General features: G+C 45.9%; 1 protein-coding gene across 2 annotated transcripts in view; it reads left to right on the forward strand.

Moving 5' to 3' along the window:
• GPBP1L1 (GC-rich promoter binding protein 1 like 1) overlaps nucleotides 1-17,502 on the forward strand; it is a 533,935-nt gene that overhangs the window by 76,140 nt on the left and 440,293 nt on the right. For both annotated transcript variants that reach the window (XM_078664367.1, XM_078664410.1), the window contains exon 4: nucleotides 11,349-11,478. In XM_078664367.1, the coding sequence (XP_078520493.1) occupies nucleotides 11,349-11,478 (130 nt within the window). The remainder of the gene's footprint in view (nucleotides 1-11,348; nucleotides 11,479-17,502) is intronic.

Consider the following 17,502-nt stretch of genomic DNA (forward strand, 5'->3'; position numbering starts at 1 on the left):
ATATATTAACTGTTATTACGCTTGGGCGCAAGAGATTCCAACATACTAATCATGGTTAGAATATGGACAATTAGGGAGTGTGTTTTTTGGGACCAAATCATGTACCCATGTTGTACTTGCGCATCTGAGTATAGAGGTTCAAATAAAGGATTAAACATACATATGGGCACATTATCTACCAAAAATATACTAGAGGCCTAGTTCACATATGAGCCACACAATGATCAGTATGGTAAAGACACAGATCATTTAAATGAGCGCTTGGGCTCTTTAGGTGGTGGCGTCACGGCTCCATGTACATAATGTTGAGCTGATGGTTTATATTTATCTTGTAACCCTGATATAGTCAGAGGTTTATGTACCTAATTGTCTAAACACGTCTTGGCTACAGAAGTTACCTCAGTGACTACAAATTGTATTAAGAACATCAAATGAAATGTGAAGAAAGAAAATTAAAAAAACAAACAACTTTTTTGTACTCCTACATTAGTTTGAACATTTGGCTGCTTAGGGGTTGCATTAATCGAAAGTTATTGAGGTATTCCTAATCAAGCTGAGTGTTGGTGGCCGCTCTTTTCCCCTTGGAGCACCGTGCCTTTTGAGATTAAGGTTTGCTCTAGCATTTAACTTGCCACAGTAATGTTTACTTCTGTAAAAATGACCACTTTAAATGTATTTATTCTATCACTAATGGCAATAGAAGTAATCTAATAAAAACATTTTAATGGAGTTACATCTTTAGGAAGTTATCTACCCAGAAACACTTGCAGCAAGGATAACTATACATATTCGAGAACAGTAATTCCTGTATTTAACTGGTCTTAATAAATGTCCTTTCTAGATATCAGATCTAAGCCCCTGATGTTTTGGGATTGCTCATATTCAGAGAAATACTATTTTTAGTTTTCGCCTGGCGTCCGCTGCGCAGCAGCATTCGCGCAGGCGAAATCTAATGTTAGAACAGTACTGGCTTTGGTCCCGCCTTCTCTTCCATTGGCTAGCTCCATCAATGGAGGCTAGCCATTGGAAGAGCGATCTGTCCGTCATTGCCGGAGCAGATTCGTGGCCGTTACCACGATTTTTACTCATCCCGCCCCCTTGCGATCGCCATGCGGCGGTGGGCGTGTTTTCTTTTCTTTTTTTTTTTTTTTCTTTCGGTCATGTGTTTCTCTTTTTCGGAGTGTCTTCTGTTGGAGTGGACTGCGAATTTAAAGTTCCCAGGAAGTATTGTGTATTTGCGATCAGGTAAGCAGCATTTGTTTAGAATATCCTTTCCCTTTGTACGTCTATCTCGCCTCGTTGTCTCCCTGTCCATGTCTCCGTGGTGTTGTCTGTGTTGCCCCCGTCTCATGTCCTTTCCAATGGAATGCTTTTGTCGGCATGTTTACGTTGTGTCTGTGCTAAGTCTTTGCGTGTCTCCGTGGTGTTGTCTCTGTTGCCCCGTCTCATGTCTAACTCATGTCTCCCGTTCCCGCCCCCTCCCGCTGTCTGTGTGCCCGTCCCCCCCCTCCCGCTGTCCGTTAACCCATCCCCCCCTCCCGCTGTCCGTGAGCCCGTCACCCCTCCCGCTGTCCGTGAGCCCGTCCTTCGATGCTTCACGTAGGATTTCTACAGAGCTGCCATTCCTGATATTAAGTCTTTAGCTATGCTCAGATGTTCTATATTCCAAATCTGCCGAAAAATATTTTACTCCCGTTCCAGCCCCCCCTCCCGCTGTCCGTGAGCCCGTCCCCCCTCCCGCTGTCCGTGAGCCCGTCCCCCCTCCCGCTGTCCGTGAGCCCGTCCCCCCCTCCCGCTGTCCGTGAGCCCGCCCCCGTCCTTCGATGCTTCACATAGGATTTCTACAGAGCTGCCATTCCTGATATTAAGTCTTTAGCTATGCTCACATGTTCTATATTCCAAATCTGCCTAAATACCAGCCATTTTTATGTTTTCATGCTTAATAGAACCTGTTTTCACTGTTTGACAGTCTAACATCCTCCCCCTTTCTTTCATAATCTAGTCCTACAATGTCTCTTCTAAAGCCCTGGTAGCCACTTAATCCTGATGATGCCAGTAGTTTCCGACCCCATCGGAGTAGTGAGATTTTAACATTCATGCTGAGTTTGCAGCTACTAAATGCAGGCTAAAGTTCCAGTGTGAGCCACAAATAAGGAATAACTGGGATACACAGACCTGCAATTACCAATTACCCCAGTAACTTGTCATCTCTTAGTGAACTTCAATGGTCCCACATTTTCATGGGCTAGTTTTTCCCCGCCCCCAGTGTTCCCAGTACCACAGGGCTTTGGTAACTCTATGGAGAAGGTACATAACGGCCCAAATACCGAGCCACTCGTAATAAGGACCTAAACATGCTTTGGCGAGCTATCCTGGCTGCACAGAGATGAATGGCCAGCGTCGAATTACTGGACCCTTTCTCGCCTGCTGCAACATCATGACCTTGCGTCAACCTGTAATATTTGTCGGTGTACGCACACACACCAACAACGCAGGGCGCATTCGATCCTGTTCTTTAGTGTCAGTTGAAAGCTTGGCGTAAATGACAGCTGTGGAGGCCTGTCCCCAGCTCAACTCAGCAGGCACCCCAATGTACTTCATTTGGGGGCTGGGAGCGGCTTTTAATCTAGCAGCACGGCGCCACAGCTGCTGTAAGCTAGCTGAAAATTGTCTGCAAAGAGGTTTAACTTTCCTAACCCCTCTCGAAAAACGTGTATTTAAGTGTGGCGCTGTGTGTGTGGCGCTGTGTGTGTGGCGCTGTGTGTGTGGCGCTGTGTGTGTGGCGCTGTGTGTGTGGCGCTGTGTGTGTGGCGCTGTGTGTGTGGCGCTGTGTGTGTGTGGCTGTGTGTGTGTGGCTGTGTGTGTGTGGCTGTGTGTGTGTGGCTGTGTGTGTGTGGCTGTGTGTGTGTGTGGCTGTGTCTGTGTGTGTGTGTGGCTGTGTGTGTGTGTGTGTGTGGGTCTGTGTGTTTTTGTGTGGTATTTGCCAGAGATTAAACTATTGGCATTGTAAATGACAATGCCATTTATTTATCCGTTTTCAAAACCAACACATAAATACAAATTGTCATTTACAATGCCAATAGCTCAAACTTTTCAAAAGGCGAAACCATTGCATTGTAAATGCTTGTTCTTTTTCTTTCGGCACTCAAACGGATTGCCTGTGTTTTCTAGTTCTCACCTTGTGTTCTGCTCCCCACCCCTCCCAGCTTGTCTATAAAAGCCCATTCTTGCCAAGTTATGAATAAACAGGAGATTTTGTTTATCTTGTGCATTCCTAATATTGCATGAAGGTACACGCCTTGGCACACAAAGGCTTTTTTTCGTGCTAGGGTAGGGATGGTGCTGCACTCACTGGGAGTTTGAGGTAGAAGGAGGATTTAGCAGGCCCGAAAAGGAAGCCATAGGGCCTGCTCCCTATGCTACTGCAGAAGCAGTGTTTCTTGCAAATTCTGACACTTCCTTTTTCCTTTTATATCGGTTAGTGTCCCGAGCGAAAGTCTAAGAAAAATAAATTGTTTGTAAAGATTAAAAATATTGACTTTAGTGTATGGTTCTCACTCACCTTCTCAAAACTAGATTGTGAGTGGACTATACCTCAAAATTCTATTCATAACCATTGGAATAATGTGAATATTTGAGCAGCAAGACTTGACTCTAAATGTAAATATACAAACCTGTATCTCCTCTTTTCTGAAAGATCTGCTATGGCTCCTAATTGGAAGAAGATGATCCCATTTCAGCTAGGGTGATCTAAAATCAAAAAACACCAAATACTCTTAGCTGAGGAACTTCTGTCCCAGGCTGAGCATCGCATTTTTTCATTGTTACAGGAAAAAAAAACATTGTTGACTCTACTTCTGCAGTACAAGCCCCCAGTAAAATAGAGCCATGGAAATCACTTAGAGGTTAGAAGAACCTCTAAGTAGGATCTTATTCACATATAGGAGTTCCATCACAAATTCTGACTTCTCTGTCAAAATGTCCCTGAAAGACCCTCTGAAGATCCTCTAAAATTGAGGGAGAGTCAAAGTAGCCCAGCCCCTTTAAAACAGTACCAATCCAAAATGGTCCTCTCCTCCAAAACTTGCATGTCGGAGTTAAATTACCAGCTAACTGGGCATACCCCATAACACAGTGCCTCATGCTAGAGAGAACAGAGGCCACAGTGCAAAGTGGAAAAGAATGGAAATCTCTTTCGCTGTTGATATAACCCATCAAATGACAATGACAGTGAAACAGAACAACCAAATATTCATATAGCACCACCTACAGGTGACAAATACCAATTTCTTTCTACCCTTTCAACTGCCTCAGATTGTGCGCCATCTCAAAAAGCCTTCTCCTCCCAGTGTATTTCTAACACCCTGAAAGAACAAGGACCTATTGTATCAACTGATTTCCCTCTCCTTCCTTACTAGTAAATGATCCTTTTCTTGCCCTTCATCTGCATTCCTTATCATTGTGTATCATACTGTTGCTTGCCTGCCTCGCACTTTACTATACTTTTGCAAACTGCCCATACGGCTTCTTTTGTGTTGCCATTCCTTGCTGTCTAACAATACCACTGAGTCGATATGCATATCCACTCCTAATATCTTCCATTTATATGAGCTCACACTAATATACTCATCTAACACAGTAGTCTACCACAAAGAAACTGGAGGAAGTGCATAGTTAAGGTTCATGATAGCAAATGAATAATCACAATATCTAATAACTATTGGAATAACCACTAACCTTTGTGTTCAGTAGTAGCGTACCCCCTGTGGTAAAGAGCTTCAACACCCCAGTAGGGGTATTAGGTGCTATATAAATACAAATAGAATAACGACATCTCCTAGACTTTGCCAGTGTTTGTTTTAATTTTAATTGGAGAGTTATTGTAATTTTCAGTGAACCCTTGTGGGAAACTGCAGTAGTTCCATTAGGTAGAATAGGATGCTATTAAAATGGCAGTTTGTTTCTCACCTAGGCAAACCGCTGTACGTGCCATTTCCACAAAGGCAGAGAAGAAAAGATTGCGGAATGGAGGCCTTATTCCATTAGGTCTGAATTGGGATTTTAGCCAGCCTCCTTTCTGAACAAAAACTATTTTTGTAAGCACAGTTAAAAATCTTAAACAAAAACAAATCTGTTTTGTATTTCCATTCATTTTTGCCCAATCTGCGGCAAAAAGGTATCCTGAGACAATCCAGTCAGTAGGATTACTGTTGGAAGACATTTAACATCCCTAACTCTGCAGTGAGCAGACCATACAGGATGAAAATGTTTGCTAAGTTTTATTATTGATACTGTCTCACTGTTTGTTGCAGAAAGTAAAATTCTGATGGATACATCTGCCAGTGGATTCCTCACCTTGTGAATATCCCCTGCGTCAGCAAAATTCAGAAATTCTTTCGTAGCTCCTCACGCAGACGTGGACGACGTCACAGAAGCACGGCATCGCGCGCGGCGACACTGTCATCACTGAATCCATAATAGGACCCCATCAGCGTGATATCAGTTCCCTTTTTTCCGCGTCGTCGACGCGAATGGTTTTTCTTGGTACCCTCAGTAGCTCGTTTGGTTACTTTGTTACTGATACGTGTTTTGTGTTAAATCTTGTTTCCTGTAGATATGTCAGCGAGGAAATCTGGGTTCAAGCCCTGTGGCGCATGCGGAAAGTTAATGTCGATAACGGATCCGCACGAGGACTGCGTTTGGTGCCTGTCATCTGACCACGACGTCCACGACATGCTCCAGCTGTAATAAGATAAATCCGAAGGCGCTGCGAGAGAGAGGCGAAGCTGCTCGTTGCGAAATTAAAGGAGAAGAGAGGTAGGAGGCGTTTGAGGTCCCGCTCGAAGTCTAGGGCGGCTTCGAGGTAGTCTTCGGGTCATGCTTCTCGATCAAAGAAGCATGGGTAGCGGCGTCACTCTGGAAGAGTCGGACCCGAAGTCTCCAAAACATTGACATCGGAAGGACTATGTCTCTCCTTCGCCTGTTGCATCGAATCGGGAGTCGCAAGGTGAGCCTTCTCCTGTGGCTTCTCCGGAGCATTCCCTGGCTCCGAATCCTTACCCGGTGCCGATGCACTCTCCATCTCGGGAGGAGGAGGAGGCTCCACTGCCTGAAGGGTCTTAGACTCCGATGGATACGCCCTCGGGTCTGGTTGGCCCGACTCCGATTGTGCCACAACAGGAACAGTGTCTGGGACCATACCCACCCTTTCCAGGCCCTGGTCAAGACCTGACGCATTATCTAAATTATTATTATTATTATTATTATTATTCTGAGTTTTGTATAGCGCCTGGTTACCAAATAGGCATCCCAGCGCTCGCCAGATAATAACACTACCAAAGAATAATGCAGGGTTTAAGCAGAAAACAGAAACGTCTTTAAAAGCAATGTACGCGGTCTTTTCGAGAGCCATGTACCCCTCTGGAGCACCATCTGGTCCAATGGCCTATAATCTGGGTGTTCCGCAGACTTATGCACAGCCTTTTCTGCCGGCAACGCCGTCCTTGCATTTCCTGGCGCCGATACTATCTTCACCGGCTCAGATTACGACTCTACCTCGTACTTTCCAGGCTGTACCTCCGGATCCGAGCACGATGCTGGCGCCGGCTCCGTCTGAGTCGGTTGAGGCTCCATCAACGCCGATCCAGAGGATGAGATCTAGGCGGGAGGCTCAAAGGCTACTGGAGGTGCTACGGTATCGAGCAGAGGAGATGGAGGAGGGAGAACTGCTGGAGTCTGAGGACTTGTTTGAAGAGGCAAGTGGCCTGGAGTTATCTCCGGAGTGGGAGCTTTCTTCGACTCCTGATGTCCCATCAAAGGATGTCGCACCGTATCACACAGTCATTAAAAGGCGGCTGAGTTCTTGGATTTGAGTTTGCCTACTGCAGAGTTTAAACCTAATCTATTAATGGAGGTTCTTCATTCTTCCTCTTCAGTTGTGGAACCAATGCTGCCATTTAATGAAGCTATTACAGAGTCTGTAATGGAGGTGTGGCGTAAGCCCTTTTCGTCTCCTGCGAATCAAAGGCTGTAGCAAGAAGGTATAGGGTTGCTCCTGGAGATCCGGAGTTTTTGTCATCTCATCCGTCTGCTGAGAGTCTGGTAGTTCAGGCAGCCTACTCCAAGAAGTCTACCAGAGCCTTCCCTCAAGTACCAAGTGATAGGGAGTCAAAGAGATTGGACCAATCGGCAAAAAATGTTTTCTCATCGGCCAGCATGGCCTTAAAATCTACGAATGCGACATGCCTTCTGGGGCATTATATTCACGCACTTATGGACTTCGCGAAGCAGTTGGTACCAAAGATACCTGAAGAGGACAGGCAGAACTTCAGTGAGGTTTAAGCGAATACGCAGGCTGCCGTTCGCCTGGCAATTCGGAGCGGTTTGGATACAGCTCACTCCGTGGCAAGGGTCATGGGACCATTTGTTAACACCAGGAGGGCTGCTTGGCTGAAGACTTCTGAGTTTTCACCTGATGTGCAGGCGACTTTGATAGATCTTCCTTTTGATGGTTCGGGTCTGTTTGGCAAGAAGGCAGACACAGCCTTGGAAAGATTCAAGGACAGTAAGGCAACGGCTAGGTCTGTAGGTCCAGAGGTTCTTCGAGCAGCAGAATTCCCTGTACAAAGTCTACAGGGGCAGAAACCGGGGCCGAGCTTGAGGTCGTCAAGTCTCCTCTTCCTCCTCCTCTTCCCACCCCCCCTCCTGCACAGCAAAGCAGCCCTAGATCCACCATTCTGGATCATGTTGGTCCTGTGGGGGGTCAGCTTACTAATTTTCTACAAGATTGGGAATCGGTCACATCAGACCTTTGGGTTCTCAATGTTGAAGAGAATGGGTATGCTCTTCCCTTTCGGCAATTTCCCCCAAATTACCCTCCTTGTCAAGGATTTTGTACGGAGGACCACCTACTTCTCCTGCAGGAAGAAGTTCTTGCGTTACTGAGAAAAGGTGCGATAGAGGTCGTTCCGGAGCAGGAAATGGGTCAGGGGTACCACTCCCGGTATTTCTTGAAACCCAAGAAGGATGGCAGGCTTCGTCCAATCCTGGACCTCAGGATCTTGAACCTCTTTTTGAAGCAAGAGAAGTTCAAGATGCTCATCCTTGCGCAGGTTCTAAAAGCACTGCAGCAAGAGGACTGGATGGTGTCGATCGACTTAAAGGATGCGTATTTCCACATTCCAATCCTGAAGTCGCACAGGAAGTATCTGTTTTACGGTAGGATCGCAACATTACCAGTTTGCGGTTCTTCCGTTTGGTCTTACTACTGCACCTCGAGTCTTCACCAAGGTGATGGCGGTGTTGGCAGACCATCTCGGAAGGTCGGGGATACCAGTATTCCCTTATCTGGACGACTGGCTGATCAAAGCAGTCGCCAGAGAATGTGCTCCTTAATCTGCGAATTACAACTCAGTTGTTGTACAGGTTGGGTTTCTCGATAAATGTGCCCACCTCGTGCCCCGAGTGCAACCTGTTCATAGGTGCGGTACTGGATACCACTGTGTGTCGGGCATTGCCTCCTCCACAAAGGATTCTTGACATAAGGAAATGATTCCTTTATTTTACAATGGAGCGGTTGTTCCAGTCCTGAAGGTCCTTCCTCTGCTCAGACTGATGGCTTCCTATATTCTGTTGGTCAACCATGTATGCTGGCAGATGAGAGCACTCCAGTGGTGTCTCCGCAGGCAGTGGCATTAGCACAACGGAGATCTCAGGGAGTCAATCAGGATCTCCAGAGAGGCTGCAGCGGATCTGTCTTGGTAGAGCATGGAGGGCAATCTGTCTCAAAGAAAGCCCTTCTATCTTCCTCCATCGGTGTCCCCAGTGATAACGGATGCATCCACTCTAGGGTGCTCATCTGGGGGACCTGGAGATCAAGGGTCTTTGGTCTCCAGAGGAAAGGTTGCTTCACATCAACCTTCTAGAATTGCGGGCAATACGTTTGGCACTCTGGGCCTTCCTCCCTTCCCTTCGCTGTCAGTCGGTGCAAGTCATGACGGACAACACTACAGTGATGTGGTATGTCAACAAGCAGGGAGGAGTGGGGTCGCATTGCCTTTGCAGAGAGGCTCTGCGTCTCTTGTCCTGGGTTCAGGACCATCAGACTTGTCTGATGGCAAATCATCTGGCCAGAGTTCTGAACGTACGTGCAGACAGCCTCAGTCGGCAGCTCTCAGCCGATCACGAGTGGAGGCCTCATCCGGAGGTGATTCGTCACGTCTTCCGGACGTGAGGTACTTCTCGGGTGAACCTGTTTGCCACTCACGAGAACGCTCACTGCCCATCATTCTGCAGTTTCCGATGCAGGGAGCTTTGGGGGGCGCGTTTCAGTTGAGTTGGGACTCTCAACTCCTTTACGTATTTCCTCCCATATCCTTGATTCCTCGGGTTCTGAGGAAGATTCGCCAAGACCGGGCCCAAGTCATATTGATCGCCCCGGATTGGCCAAGAAGGGTGTGGTATACAGATCTTCTCCACCTCTCTTCGTGCCCTCTGCTCCGTCTCCCTCTAAGGGCAGGCCTCCTCTCGCAGTCGCAGGGGCAGGTTCTACACCCCCACCTCCAGAGCTTACACCTTCATGCCTGGAGATTGAACGGGGCAATTCTTTTTCTCTCACATCTGACGTGATGGATGTTATTTTATCAGCCAGGCGGCACTCCACCAAGTCTATCTATTCTTATAAGTGGTCCAAGTTTGTCTCATGGTGTGGAGAGAAGTCCATTCACCCCTTGAAGGCTTGCTTGTCCAACATCCTTCAGTTTGCACTCGCTTTGTCTCAGCAAGGGTTTGCTGTAGCGACAGTGAAAGGTTATCTTTCGGCTTAGTCTGCATTCCTTTGCCTGCCAGACCAGCCGTACTTATTCAAGTCACCTATTGTTTTAAGGTTCTTAAAGGGTCTTACGAATAAATTTCCTCCCACTCCTTTTATTGTGCCTCAATGGAACTTGAATCTTGTCCTTACTTTCTTAATGGGTTCACCCGTCGAGCCCTTGCACAGGTGTCCCTTTAGGTTTTTATCATTTAAGACTGTCTTTCTGATTGCGATTACCTCGGCAAGGAGGGTATAGTGAGCTTCAAGCTCTAAGTTCAAAGCCCCCGTTCTTGACTATTCATGCTGAAAGAATGGTACTCTGGACCAAGGCTGCTTTTCTGCCTAAGGGGGTAACTCCCTTCCATCTGGGGCAGTCCATTACCCTTCCTTCCTTCTATCCTCCCCCTTCCAAGGAGGAGGAAAGACTTCACCTTTTGGACCCTAAGAGGGCCGTGAGCTTCTACTTTGACAGAACCAGGGAGTTCCGAATTGATGACCAACTCTGTGGGTTCCGTTGGCTGCAGGAAAGGCAGAGCGGTGCACAAGTGCACGCTGTCTAGATGGATGGTCTTGTGTATCAAGATATGCTACTCCCTGGCTGGTAAGGAACCTCCAGATTTTTTGAGCTCATTCTACTAGGGCAAAGTCATCTAAGTCTTCCTTGTCTAGGGGTGTTCCTGTGGAGGACATTTGCAGGGCGGCAACTTGGGCCTCCCTTCACACTTTCGCAAAGCATTATTGTTTAGATGCAGAGGTGAGGAGGGACGGACACTTTGCTCGTTCCGTCCTTCAGGACTTCATGGTATAGAAGGGTGGACACCCTCCTCCTCGAGTGAGACCGCTGTGGGAATCTATTCACAAGGTGAGGAATCCACTGGCCGATGTATCCATCAAAAGAACAAGTTACTTACCTTCGGTAACGCTTTTTCTGGTGGATACAGTATATGCCCTTGGATTCCTCACTGAGCCACCCGTCTCCCCGTTGTCCACCCTTGTGTACCTAGAATAGTTGCTATTGCTTTTGTACATGTTGTTTTTAAGGCAATGTCTTGTTTCTTTTTGCTGTAATGCATTGTCTTCACACTGTGTTACCTTGATTACTTTGTACTGTGTACACTATGTATATATACTGTTGTCGGTCCGTCCGTGTGCCTAGAGGGCTCGGAAAAAAGGGCGGAACTGATGTCATCACGCCGACAGGGTCCTATCATGAATTCAGTAACGTCAGCAGAGCCGCGTGCGATGCTGTGCTTCTGTGACGTCGTCCACATCGGCGTGATGAGCTACGAAAGAATTTCCGAATGTTGCTGACGCAGGGGATATTCACAGGGGATATTCACAGGGTGAGGAATCACAAGGTGAGGAATCCACAGGCAGATACTGTATCCACCAGAAAAAGCGTTACCGAAGGAAAGTAACTTGTTCTGTTCAACCGTGTTATGCAAACTTTTCAGACATAAACATAACCTTTGTTTGGTGTGATATCCAAAACCCAATTGAGCAGCAAGAATTTGAGCAATACTTTCTGTATCCACAGTCTCCTGCAGCTGGAATCGAGAAGCACGGAGAGCACCTGCCACGAGGAGAGGGCCGATATGGAGTGAACCGCAGACGGCATAACTCGTCTGATGGCTTCTTTAACAACGGATCCCTTAAAACTGCAGGAGGTAATTTCACTAGAGAAAGCACTGCAAGTTTATTCTATTAATCAAGCTTCAGATTCAACTTATTGAGATGAATTGGTTTTGGAATGTACTGTGGGTTAATACAATTTTTGTTGTTCTTGAAGTGATGGGATTTCACAGCCACAGTGTGCAACTATACTACTTTTTGCACTTGGTGCCCCATGGTCTCCTGTATCTTGTACTAATTGAAATAACCTAGTCATACTGTGACAAATGACTATTCTCACATACCAATACAGTGATCAATTGCCAGTTCTGTTCTCAGCAAATGTGTTTTGGGTTTCCAACAGGATGCACACCGCTAGAACACTACTGTTTCTGAGAAACCGAGGTTGGCATTACTTTCAACTAAAATGTTTTAAATTATCTTTATTTGATTATAAGGGGCGTTTAATTTGAAACCACAATTTCTTTTGTCATGCTTGGAATATGAATTATCACCTACTTGGCCTCTCGCATATGTTTTGACTAATCGAGAGCTTTTATGTTGGTAGGGTAGGTGTAACAAGACAAAGATTAGGACAACCCTTAGCTTGAAAACACTATGTTCGAGTCATATGAGCTTCAGATCTCACACTGAGCATTAGACTCCCACATGGTGTTGGGCTCGGATGATTGCATGTTGTTGTCGTCTTGGAAGAAGTCTTTGTAGTCACGAGATGGGCGACTCCTCCTTTGGACGATAGTGCGCATGGGCATCGACTCCATCCTTAGATTGTTTTTTTTCCGCAATGGGGCTTGAATGTAACTTTTCCGCTCCGAAATCTCCTTTTCCAGTAGTTCGACGTGTAAAAACTTACCAAACAACTTTCTATATCAATAACTATCGATGGGATGATGTTGAGTCAATTCCGGTCGTCGATGCGGCCGTTGGGCCTATCCACGGCGTGAGGCCTACAACTTATGGAAAGGACGCAGTTCAAGAGATGCCCCGAGTGTGGAGCAAAATTTCCACACAGCGACCATCATGAGGTGTGTAATCTGTGCTTATCGCCAGAACACGACGAGTCGAGCTGTACCACTTGTGCATCCTTTCGATCAAAGAAGACCATTCGAGATCGGAGGGCCCGTCGACACGATATGCAGAGATCTGCTCCGGAACCGGTGGATATCTTCGAAGGTCCATGTGTCCTAGAGGAAGATCCCGATCTCCAAAACGTATCTGAGGCAGACTACTCCGATGACTCCATACCTTGGGGTCAACGCAAGAGTACTACTGCCCCTGCCCCAGCGCGTATACCTAAATCGAAGGCAAAGGTCAAAACTCAGCCTTCGGGGCCCAGTCACGACCGAAACACTGCTTCGAAAGCAACGCCATAGAGCCCGGCTCACAAGAAAATATTAAAGCCTTACGGTAGCTCGGGAACAAGCAAACTGCACGTGCCGATACCACCAGCTCCCTTGACTCCGAAACCGAAAGAAGTCCCGTTCTGAAACACACTCTGAAACCGTCGACTCCTAAAGACAAGACCGCTACGAAAACAATGAAGTCTGTTTCCGACGCTTCCAAGCCGACCAAAACCGCTTCCAGCCCGAAATCTTCGGTGCCGAAACCCACAATGCCTGCTTCCAAGCCCACGAAGCAGGCCTAGACTCCAAAGACAAGATCTTTGGTGCCGAATATTACGCCAAAGGACTCTATACCAGCTCCTAAGGTTAAAGACAAGCTATAACCATGCCAGGAGCCGGAAAAATCGGCGCTGAAAGTGGTTCCTCAAGAAGAGCTTTTTTAGCCTGATCCTTTGCAAAAAAGGATCCACATTGATCCACAAACAGGACATGTCTCTACTATGCCACACACAGAGGAAATTAGATAGGCACTGGAGGCGTAGGTGCTTTATCAAGAAGGATTCTGCCACATCACCTATGCACCCTTCTTCTCCTGTACCCTCTCCTTCACCTCCTCTTCCTTCAAACCTTTCACCTCAAACTTCTCCTCCTCATTCTTCACCTCCACATACACCACCTCCGAATGATGAGTATACCATAGGGGAGGGGGAGACCCAGATGAGCATTTTCCCTACCCAAGTGACCATGCCATCTTCCAGCACTGAAAGGCAACATGGCAGCATCATTGGTGAAAGTTTGAAACAGGATGTCCTAGATTTTCACAACTCATTGGTTGAACTCAATGAAACAATTGTATTGTACCATGAACAAAATGATCTTAAACTTAGACCAGACTGGGAGTACCCAAACCCACAGGATGTACCAGACATCCCAGATCCACATCCATACCCGTCCAAACCATCTCCTCCAAAAGACAATATAGGTTTTGGACATTTACTTAATAGGGCTGCCATCTATCATAATGTCACAATGCACTCAGATGAGGCAGAAGATTTTTTGCTGCACACTTTTGAACATTCCCAAAAGTCAGTTCAAATACTACCTAGGATTAAAGGGGCCATTAAGCATGCCCCAGAAGTGTTTAAAGATACAAGCTAAGATCATAAATCCAAGAATAGAGAACAATTACAGGCCTGCTCCTGGGGATTCTGCCTACATTAAGGGACAGCTACCCTTAGACTTCCTAGCAAACTCAGACATCAGGAGAAGCACCACCTCCTGATGAGGAGTCAAAGATAATAGATGCTTCAGGCAAAAGAATAGCTGCCCAAGCTAGTAATACATGGCGCATAGCTAACACACAAGCCCTCCTCGCAAGATACGACAGGGCTCACTATGATCAGTTAGAAACACTTTTACAACATCTACCTGACCAATATAAAGCACAAGCAAATGACCTTATACAGGAAGGGACGCTAATCTCAAATGCCTCCAAGTGCGCACTGGATGTAGCAGACACAGCATCTAAACCAATAAACACTAGTGTCCTACTTGGACCACATGCATGGCTACGCATTTCAGGATTTAAGCAGTGTGCAAGCAAACATCTATCTTAAATCAGCCATTCAACCAAAAACAATTGTTTGGTCCAGAGCTAGATACATCACTTGAGAAAATGAAGAAAGACACTGATACAGCCAAATCTATGGGAGCTCTGCAGTCCACACAAGCAAGAGGCTCATTTCGTCGCTCCTTTTATAGAGGAGGCTCCAAACAAGCTGGAGCAGACAATTCAGCTTCCTTTAAAACCAACACACAAACATCCTCCAATAGAGGATATTTTAGAGGAGGCTATAGGGGCAACAACCAGGGAAGAGGTCGAGAAAATAACAATAATGAAACCTCTCCTAACACAAAACAGTGACTTCCTTCTGCTTCCCCAACAGCATTCCACTCCTGTAGGGGGCAGACTAACACAGTTCCTACCTGTCTGGAATCCATCACAAAAGACAAGTGGGTAAGACAAATTATCCAATATGGCTACTGCCTAGAACTTACAGCTACCCCTCCACATATACCACCCAGACAGCGTCCAATGTCTGCAGGACATCTAACGCTGCTCAAACAAGAGGTTCTATTATTATTGATTCTAAAAACGCAATAGAAACAACATCAAGGAACGGGTTTACTCGCTGTATTTCCTAATACCCAAGAAAGACGGGACACTGAGACCAATTCTCGACCTCAGACCCCTCAATCTATATATACACTCAGATCATTTTCACATGATCACTTTACAACAAGTGCTCCCATTGTTGCAACAAGGCGATTTCCTTACTACACTAGATCTCAAGGACTCCTACTTCCACATTCCCATACATCCTTCTCGCAGGAAGTATTTAAGGTTTGTGCTAGAAGGACAACACTATCAGTTCAAAGTCCTTCCATTCGGAGTCACAACTGCACCAAGAGTGTTTACAAAGTGTCTAGCAGTAGTAGCAGCACACCTCAGAAGACAACACATCAATGTCTTCCCATATCTAGACGATTGGCTTATAAAAGCCAAGTCGTTCAATCAGTGTGCCCAACACAATTACAAAAAATTCAGACATTGCACAACTTGAGATTCACAATCAACTACACCAAGTCACATCTTCAGCCCTCTCATGCACATCAATACCTAGGGGCTACAATAAACACAGCTACAGCTCTAGCTTATCCCAGTCCATCCAGGATACAGAGCATCCAAGCCTTAGTTACAAGGTTTCAAACGCAACACTTTCTCCCAGCCAGAGTGTTCATGCAACTAATATGCATGATGGCATCCTGCGTTTTCATTGTTCCATATGCAAGGCTGCAAATGCGCCCATTGCAGGAATGTCTGGCACATCAGTGGAACCAGGCTCATGGGCAACTTACAGACCTGGTGTTGGTAGACAGCTGCACACATCGCTCTCTGCAGTGGTGGAACACCAAAAACTTGTCCAGAGGCCGGCAGTTCCTCGGGCATGTTCCTCAAATAGTATTTATAACAGATGCATCCCTAACAGGATGGGGATCCATCTCCTACACCATACAACTCAAGGGAAATGGACCACTCAACAAAAAATGCTCCACATCAATCACCTAGATCTGCTAGCAATATTCCTAGCACTCCAGTCCTTCCAAGTACAAGTACAGAACAAGACTGTCTTAATCCGGACGGACAACATGACAGCCATGTACTATATTAAAAAACGGGGGGACACAATCTCTGCAACTGTAGCAGCTCGCACAGAACATTTGGAGATGGGCCATTCCACAAAAGATACATCTGCTAGCGGAACACCTTCCAGGTGTTCACAATCAGATAGCAGATCTGTTAAGTCGGCAGACACAACAGATTCACGATTGGGAATTACATCAGAAAGTTCTTCTACCATTTTTTCACAAGCGGGGTCATCCAGACATAGATCTGTTCGCCACACACAAACGCAAAATGCCCAACCTTCACCGCCAGGTTTCCTCAACTGTTGTCAAAAGGCAATGCGATATGGATGAACTGGTCAGGCAGATTTGCGTACGCTTTTCCGCCACTCCCACTAATGCCACTAGTGGTATGCAAGCTAAAACAGTCTCAAGATAATCCTAGTAGCTCCCACATAGGCACGACAACCATGGTTCACAACTCTGATAGAACTCTCAATAGTTCCACACCAAAAACTGTGTTGAACACCATCCATGCTAATGCAGAACCATGGAGACATCCGACATCCAGATCCAAATCAACTGAATCCAGTGTTCTGGCTCCTGATGTTTGAGTTTGGTTACCTTAACCTACCACCAGACTGTATGAATATCATTAAAGAGGCCCAAAGACCTACTACTAGAGCCTGCTGTGCAGCAAAATGGAAAAGATTTGCTATTTACTGCAATAGTAATCAAATTGATCCCCTGGATGCTTCTATCCAAAATATTATTTGCTACGTCCTACACTTACAAAGATGTAGTCTAGCATATTTATCTATAAGGCTTCATCTTGCAGCCGTTGCTGCATACCTACAAAATAGACATCTGTCATTATTTAGGGTACCTGCGATTAAAGCATTTATGGAAGGATTGAAAAGAATCATTCCTCCTAGGTTACCACCCTCTCCAGTGTGAAACCTAAACATTGTTCTTACTAGGCTCATGGGACCCCCGTTTGAACCTTTAAATAAATGCGAACTGCAATTCCTCACATGGAAAACAGCTTTCCTTATTGCTATTACCTCTCTCAGGAGGGTAAGTAAAATTCAAGCTTTCACTATACAAGAACCATTTTTACAGTTACACCGTAACAAAGTGGTTCTAAGAACAAATCCAAGATTCCTTCCTAAAGTCATTACTCCTTTTCATCTAAACCAATCAGTAGAGTTGCCAGTGTTTTTTCAAAACCCAGACTCTGTAGCAGAAAGAGCTCTACACACCCTAGACTTCAAAAGAGCCCTTCTATATTACATTGATAGGACTAAACCATTTTGAAAAACAAAACAATTGTTTGTAGCTTTCTCACCACCACATAAAGGCAACCCCATCTCTAAAGCTGGAATTGCCAGGTGGATTGTAAAATGCATACAAATATGCTATCAAAAAGCAAAACGTACATTAACAATTCCTCCTGAGCGCACTCCACACGCTAACTAGGAACCTCTATGGCCTTCTTAGGGTACATTCCTCTAGAAGACATATGTAAAG

Source organism: Lissotriton helveticus, chromosome 1_1, assembly GCF_964261635.1.
Source record: "Lissotriton helveticus chromosome 1_1, aLisHel1.1, whole genome shotgun sequence".
NCBI lineage: Eukaryota > Metazoa > Chordata > Amphibia > Caudata > Salamandridae > Lissotriton > Lissotriton helveticus.